At 46.5% G+C, this 8,224-nt stretch overlaps 1 protein-coding gene across 3 annotated transcripts in view; it reads left to right on the top strand.

Annotated features, from left to right (window-relative positions):
• Positions 1 to 8,224, top strand: part of SMIM11A (small integral membrane protein 11A) — a 12,770-nt gene that overhangs the window by 784 nt on the left and 3,762 nt on the right. For 2 of the 3 annotated variants that reach the window (XM_026077666.1, XM_026077667.1), the window contains exons 2-4: positions 1,047 to 1,108; positions 5,647 to 5,762; positions 7,427 to 7,603. In XM_026077666.1, the coding sequence (XP_025933451.1) occupies positions 5,742 to 5,762; positions 7,427 to 7,591 (186 nt within the window). In that variant the 5' untranslated portion in view covers positions 1,047 to 1,108; positions 5,647 to 5,741 and the 3' untranslated portion in view covers positions 7,592 to 7,603. Of the gene's footprint in view, positions 1 to 741; positions 800 to 1,046; positions 1,109 to 5,646; positions 5,763 to 7,426; positions 7,604 to 8,224 lie in introns of those variants that run through there. The other variant, XM_026077668.1, reaches the window with a different exon arrangement.

Genomic DNA, 8,224 nt, shown 5'->3' with positions numbered 1-8,224 from the left:
CCCCCTGCCTGCCTGCCCCCTGCCTGTCTGCCTGCACTGCCCCCCTGCCTGTGCAGCCAGTCCTCCTGCCTGCCACCCTGCCCCCGCCTGTCCTACTGCCCTCCTGTCTGCCTGCCCACCCTTGCCCCTTCCTGCCTGCCCCCTTCCTGTCCCTCTGCCTGCCTCCACACCTGCCCTGCCCTTCTGCCTTCCTATCTGCCCCCCTGCCTGTCTTCCTGCCTTCTTGCCCCCCCAACAGTCCACCATGCCTGCCCCCTGCCTGTGCCCCTGCTCACCTTGCCCTCCTGCCTGCCTGCCCTCCTGCCTCCCTGCCTACCCTGCCCTGCTGCCTGCCTATCCACTCCCCACCTGCCCACCTGCCTGCCCTCCCTGCCCACATCCCTCCCTGTGTGCCCTTCACRCTGGCCCCATTCCCACTCTGGCTGTTGGGAGCAATAGTGTTAGTGAAGCGGCAGCAAAAGCTCCCTCAAAATAAATTATGCCCTTCTGGCCACGTCTAAGGAAAAGGCATGTGTGATTAAAAATTGACTGGAGACATACTTGCTGGCTATAAACCACTTGCCAGAGTGATTATGTTGTCTCCTGGAGTATTGCTGCACAGTAAGATGTGTAGTTGCTTGAAAGTGCATGTTACTGCCTATGAATCTTTTGAGTTTATTTTTTTTTCCCTAAACAAAACTAAAGCAAATAAGTAGAAGGGTTCTGAAGTTATCATATGTTGAAAAAATAACTTTGTTTCCTCAGGTGTGTGTGCAAGTCACTGGCTGTGCTGGGCACTGATGCTACCAGGGCCAGAAAGGTGACTGGAGGCTGGGGCAAAGCTGGGAGTCAGGACGGAGACAGGGGGAGGCTGCCAGCCCAGCAAACCCTCCTAGGGCAGGGTGCTAGTAGCAGGCAAGAGCCTGCCACTTGCAGTGACTCTGGCATGTGGCTGAAATAGTGCCCTCGGACTCAAGGGGGAACAGCCTGATGTGCTGCTGACATTTTTTCTATTTGATTTTAATCCAAGTGCCATTCTTGACATCTGCTCTGTGCTTACTTACCAGGGCTTGGAGCATGTGAGGTGCTGCCAGAGGAATTATTTGTGTTTTCATTTCCACTTCTTCAGGTATGAAAATTTCATATGGCTTTATGTTTCTGATGTTCCTTTGGTTGGTGTTAATTTAGAAATTACCTTATCAGTGACACAGGTATAAACCAAGCGATTTCATAGATCTTGTTGTGGAGTGTTGTCTTGCCTATGAACACATATGAGCTGTAAATGTACATAGGTCTGAGTACTTCTGACTTAATATAACCATTGCGTCTTACAGCAGTGGTTTGTGATGGATTCCTAGTGCACACCATTGGGGCACACCATTGCTCCCGCTGTATTTCTCTGTAGCCTTTGGGCTGTGCCATATTACTATGTACTACTACATTTCCATCCACCTAGTTGTTTCCTTTTTTTTGAGGAGTCTTGGTCCTGTTCTAAGATGCTGAACCTGATGCATGATGCAGCAGGCCAAGCATAGTGATGGATCATCCAGCTACTCTCTGGGTGTGAAACGTGCATCTTGTTCCCTGAAATATGTGTATTAAAGAAAGCAGCAAGAGGAAACGGGTGGAATAAAACCCCTTTTCTAGTTCAGTATATATTCAGCCATCACTCCATTCTAAATACAGTCAAATATCTCAGTAGTTCACTGCTTTCTGAGGCCTTGCGGCTGATGACTTTTATAGCTCTTCACCAGGTGGATAAAATGGAGCTACTCAGAAATCCTGGGCAGACAGAGGAATATCTCGAGTCCCATTTTATTGCTGAGTGAATGGAGTTATTGGCAGGCTGACTGAGAAGTTCAGCTAAGACAACTCAAGTGGGTTTGTGAGTTCCCGGATGCCTGTGTAGACATGTTCTGGTGCACACAGACCAGTCGATATTCTGGTGCTGCATAAGCAAACAATGGTGTGAGTGACTAGGTTGTGATGTGGTTGTTGTGGTAGAGGAGAGCTATAATTCAGTGGCTGACAGCCCTGGATTCAATTCCTTGCTCCACCACAGCCTTCCCATCTGACTGGGGCCTAACTCCTTAGCCTGTCTGGGGTGGTCTGTGTTGCACAACACTGTGTTGTGCAGAGATCCTGGGGCTGGTGTCAGCTAAAAGCTGTCTCTGTGACTTGGTGCAGTGCTTCCTGGGAGCTCTTTAGCCCAGCTGAAGATGTGGGCCTCTAGCACCAGGTTTAATATCCCTGCCTGCCTGCACTGCACCCTGTAGACGTCACTGCATTTGGAGCTGGTGGAGGATTGATAGTACAGCACTGAGGTGTGTGATGCACACCTCTGTTCCCTTTCCCGTCTGCAGTAGTTTGACGCTGCTTCACAGAGGAGGGCAGAAGGTAAATAGACTAGTGACTGGGAGGTGCAAACAAGTGAAGAAGGCTGTAGATATGTGCGAGAAGGATGTCATTTTATCCCTCTTCTGTACAGATGCATATGAGTATGTGATAGACAGGTTATGGAGAGGCTGCCACAAAGTCTCTGGCAGGGCTTCAGGCAGAACCTAGTGCTCCTATTTATTTTTCACATGGCTCAACATGAGACCTCCTTGCTTACGAATGAAGGTAATGGTGACCTTCCACGGAGCCAAGCCTCTGTTTCCATTAGTGCTGTGTTTGTTAAGGGAGCTTGCATTTTCTTGGGGAACAAACAATGCCTGACTGTAGATGTGTTTTGAACTCCTATCTTTGCCTTATCTGCCTCTGAAAAGGCAAACATGAAACTCTGGCTGTTTATTGGCTTGCTTGCTTTTAAGATATCACAACCTTGAAAGTACAGTGTGTGAGCTTTTTACTTTTGAATTGATGATGTCAGTGCTAATAAATGTTGCTTTTCAAATGTGAAATGAATCCTGCCTTTTTCACTCCTTTTCCATCTTTCCTCTCTCTTCCCCATGCCCCAACTCCACTCACTTTTTTCTGTCTGGAGGCTTCAGCTGTGCTTTATAAGGTCTGGATCAAGGCGGAGACTGGAAAATTTGAGAGGTGAAATAGGGAGATGGACATCATCATTGGAGGTTGGTGACACAGGATGTGGAAATGCAATGCGGAGAGAGTGTGGTGGCTTTCACTGCTTGGTTGCAACAGGAGAAGACATTGTAAGGACAGACCTCCAAAAGTCTCAGCTCTCACAGGAAGCATTTCTGACTAGAACATTGCTGTTCAAAGGAAAAAGAGGATTTCTTTATTTTCCATCATTTGTGACTGTGGTGCAGCTACTCCTAGTGGATACATAATGTAGGGAGGTAGATCAGGCCTTATTTGTCAGTAGAGTGGAAGTATTACTGAAGTGTTGGGCTGAATGCTAAAATAATCAACTCAGAAATGAGAGCATTCCCAGGAGTGCACACTGTGATATACATTATATGCTGCTTCTCACTGGTGGGACAGTACCCTGCCACCAGACCCCACAGATGGGCTTTTGTAAGATTTGCTGAATCTAAAACTTTCTTCTGTATGTAAAAAAATCACTAAAATCCTATTTTCAGCATCATCTGCCAGATGCTAGTGTGTGTTTGAATGGCTGAATTCATGCCTTTTTACAACATACTGCAAAATTGACTCCAAATGAACCACAGAATTTACAGCAATTTAGGAGAAGAGTGAGGACTGTATGCGGTGAAGCCCCATTGCAGTCAACATTTTGAGATGGGGACACCCTAGTTGGTGCAGCTGGTCTGACATTTTATCAACAGGAGAGAGCCACACAACTCAGGATCAGCTTAGTAAATACTAAATACTGACAAACAGGTTGGCCATGCCACTGTTAAGGTATAGTTCAGTCTTGGTAACAAAGGCTGACCTTGCAGCTTCTGATTTCCTGACTTGAATCTCCTCTGATGGTGGGATATAATCCTGGAATAACCTGTGATGAGTCAAGTGGCATGAGATGGGCTGCCATTTCCAAGCTATGGAGTGCTCCTCACAGGGCTTCTTTGGGAWGAAGGGCTTGTGGATAGATACTCTGCACCCTATGCCCTGGTCCCAAACTGCTGTGCCATGCAACAGTTTTGCTACGCTCCCAGAGCAGTGTGGCAGTCACGTCTGTAAGCAGATTGCAGCTGTAGATGACCAACTCTCATGCTGGTGCTGGAGCAGGAGAAAAGCCCTGCTGCCGTGATCTGAATGCAGGGGTGGAGAAGCTGTGGTGCAGTAGTCATGCCAGGAGGCATGAGGCTTGGGCGAGGGATGCGAATCTTGCACACACTGACATCTGCACACAAGGACGCGATAAGTCCTGGGAGGTATTTCTGCCTCTAGTCCCTCTGTAGGCAATCTGTTGCTATTYGTGATTGCACGTCACAATTTACGCTTCTTGGTAAATGAGTCTTCATGAAAACATGTTTCCTGAGCTGTGTGATTGAAGAGGGGAAAAAGCAAACTCATTGTTCCCAGGCAGGGATGTAACAGAGGGCTCTGGCTGGCAGGGTGGTACATGGCCATAGGAACCCAGCACGTATGTTGGACAGTCCAAAGATCAGACCAGCTCAGTGGCCAGGAGCAAAGCGTAGGAGTCCGGGGTGAGCATGTGTGTGCACTGAGTGAGTCTGTCCTGACAGACCCTCCCCATTTCAGCCTGGGGTCTTCTGTGGGCATCCCTCCATGGGCATACCTCCAGGGCATTCTCTGCAGGGTAAGGATTTTGCAGAAGGAAGAAGAGGACACCCTTGCTGGAGAAATAAGGGCCTGTCAGTACCCATGAAGAAGCTGACTGAGTGGTGCAGGAGCTGCAAGAATATTTACTTGACTCCCTGGTTTCCGAAGAAAGGTCAGAAGCAGCTATTGTGGCGTGGTGGTGATTTGTTCAGTCCAGCTGCCAGTGAAGGTTTGGACTCAGTTATTGGGCTTTCTCCTGCTCTCCAGCAATGACTCTGTTGTTACACTTACAGGAAACACCTCGAGGGGGTCAGGCAGGGGAATGTGCTTAATTAGAAATCCAGCAGCTGAAACAGTGTCAGCACCAGTGGAGCAGCTGCGGAGACCAGAGGGCAGTGTTATGGCTCGGTGCTGTGGCCCCCGGGCATTTCTCAGCCCCAGGGCTCAGCTCTGAAACATACCTCATCACCCTAGGGATCCACCAACCGGTTGATTTGCTTCCGTGTTATTATGGCCTGCATGGAGAAATTAATTTATTAGTTAATCAGAGAGAAGCTACTAGATATTAGGATCTCATTAGGTATTCAGGCTCTGAACAGGGCAGATGGGCTTAAAAACCACAAGACAACTCTTCTGAATGTGTTTCTGTCAGCTAGACCTCAAACATCAGTGAGGCGGCTTGATGTGCACACGTGTCAAACTTTCAAAAGCAGCCAGCGTTGTGTTTTCAGTTGGGCAGCTGCTGGGATCTGCAGCACATGGTGGAAGTGCAGCCTCCCCTCTGTGCAAGTGTGGCACCTGCCTTGGGCCTGTCAAGCAGGTCCTTCAGCAGCACCCCACACAGACGTTGCTCTTGTCAATCAGCTCCAAAAAGACCCATGTAGGTCATTCCTGAGCTGCGTGGGACTGACAGACTGCTGGGCTCTGTGCAACAGATGAACCTCAGAGAGGTGCAGTGTGGACATGCTGAATACAAACAGATTGGCTAATTCTTTTAATTTTTTTTTCTTCGAGATGTTTCTGCCCTGATCTGTGCCTTTAGAAGTGTGACGCTTGTTGGTGCTGGGTGCAGCCTGCTGTGGGACAGCCATTCTCACTACACAACCAAGATGGTGGCATTCAACTGGAAGGTGAGGATGTTTTGCATTTATAAAACAATGAATTTCTGCTCTTCCTTTAACATGTGATTGGGTGAGTCCTGTGTTTAAAGATGTATCCCTTGCCTACGTGAATGTAATTTAACCACCTCGCTCTCTGGCCCTCAGGCTTGGGGTCCCCCTGTTGTCGTTTCCTACCGTACTCAGTCAGCCCCTTGCAAGTTGACACCAACACATGCTGTTAGGGACTCATGCTTTGGACGTGAATGCAGTGCTTGTGGGCAGGCCCTGCTCTGTTTGCCCCTGCTCCTCCAGACTTTCAAGGATTTTCTCAGGCTGTTCTCTCCTCAGCTCAATACTGCACAGAGGTTTCTCCATGCTGTTTGTTGGTGTATCGGGGCCATAAACATTCTGCAGGGCCCATGCATAAGGCACACTGATGTTTGAGCTGGTACCTCATGTACTAACAAGCTTGATTAAACCATTTATCATGAAAACAATGCTAACCACAAGCCTTGGCTCTACCTTTATGGTGTTACAGAGCTGTGGTTAAAAGAGAGTGCCACTTTTAATATGTGGAGAGATTCACAGAGAATGATATCTTTTGCAAAATTAGTGTGGAGTGGCTTCATGTCAGAGGTAACATATGCAACTTGTATAGATCAGTGTTATGAAAGACCTTACTTGAGCACTCTGATATGTGTGCTTCAAGGGGACATCCCAAGGGAGTATGGATACAAGGCTTTTTCTAAATCCAGTTGTTTCACGATGGCTAAAAAGCTTTGTGAGGTGCTGGGAGGTCTGCTAAGGGTACTGGGAGACCTGATAAGGTGAAGCATCACTGTGAATCTACTGTGCATTGATGACAGACAGGACTGATCCTGCAGGCCGAGCGGCTCTTAGGAAGAGCATGCTGAGACATTCCAGCGCCTTTAATACCTTTCTGGAATTGACACCTCTCACTGGGTGCTTGTCTCATTCTTATAATATTCGTATTCCAAGTTCACAGTACTACCCATTTGCATGTTATTTTCCACTCCATACGCATTTACAATAGCATGCTTTTATAACATTGAAACATTTAGTGCAATTTCATTAGTTCCAAGCATTAAAATCTCTTGAAACTGAATCATTGGATGTGAAAAAAGAGTCTAGGTTCTTTTTACTTCTCTTCTGGTTCAAAGGCACTTATCTATACCTTCTAGGTATGGGCAAGTTGATTGCAAAACTCCCGTGGATTATAATTTTTAGGAAGAGAAAAGTATCTTCAGGGATCGTATCTGATGGCTGAGATACATGGATACATCACTCATGAGAACTGTTCAGAAGCATTGCTTACTTAGAAAGTATTGCTTGACTTTCACCTTTCACAATTATCCTGAAATAATCAATTATTTCCCTGTTTCAACTCCAGATCCTGCTGCTATTTCATTTGCTGTAAAGTAAAAAATGTGACAAAGACCCATTCAAAGAGGTTTCATATACAAACTCAAATGAAGTGAACTTATTTTTGTCCTTTTTCCCTAGTCGTTGATCTGCCTGGTTTAAAAATTTCCTACAGAAAAGAAGCATGAACAGAAGCATTATCACTGCTTTGAATAGTGTTGCTGTAGGAAGCTGTATAACATCCCTGTAGATTCATTTTTAATTGCCCAAGTGTTCCAGTAACTGCTTAAACATATTGTTTTGTATTTCAGGCTTTGGAGAATTTCCCATTGTTGATGTACATTTTGGCAGCTAAAACATTGATTCTTTGCTTAGCATTTGCTGGAGTAAAAATATACCAGAGCAAAAAAATTGAAGAAAAATTGAAGAGGGAACGTGAAGAGAAATTGAAAAAAGCAGAGAAGAAGGATGATTGAAGAGTCTCTCAGGTATAGAATTTATCTGACATCCTGGTGTTCGATAATGGCATTGTTATGTTAATCCCATTACGTTTTGGCTTGGATATGTTTGGATTATGCAGTTTAGAACTATCAATCACCCTTATTTGAGTTTTTGTAAAATTTGTGTCCTCTGATGCCTCAGCATATTTGCACACCCATATCACGCCCATTCTTTGTAAGAATACAGTTACACAGAATCACAGAATCGCTGAGGTTGGAAGGGACCTCTGGAGATCATCTAGTCCAACCCCCCTGCTCAAGCAGGGTCACCTAGAGCATGTTGCACAGGATTGCGTCCAGGCAGGTTTTGAATATCTCCACAGAAGAAGACTCCACAACCTCTCTGGGCAACCTGTTCCAGTGCGCTGTCACCCTCACAGTGAAAAAGTATTTTCTCATGTTCAGATGGAAGTGTCTGTGTTTCAGTTTGTGCCCGTTGCCTCGTGTCCTGTCACTCGGCACCACTGAAAAGAGTCTGGCTCCATCCTCTCGACACCCTCCCTTCAGATACTTGTACACACTGATAAGATCTCCTCTCAGCCTTCTCTTCTCCAAGCTAAACAGGCCCAGCTTTCTCAGCCTTTCCTCATAAGAGAGATGCTCCAGTCC

The sequence above is a fragment of the Apteryx rowi genome, unplaced genomic scaffold, assembly GCF_003343035.1.
Source record: "Apteryx rowi isolate R43461 unplaced genomic scaffold, aptRow1 scaffold_46, whole genome shotgun sequence".
Classification (NCBI taxonomy): Eukaryota; Metazoa; Chordata; class Aves; order Apterygiformes; family Apterygidae; genus Apteryx; species Apteryx rowi.
This window is presented reverse-complemented; position numbering and strand designations above follow the sequence as displayed.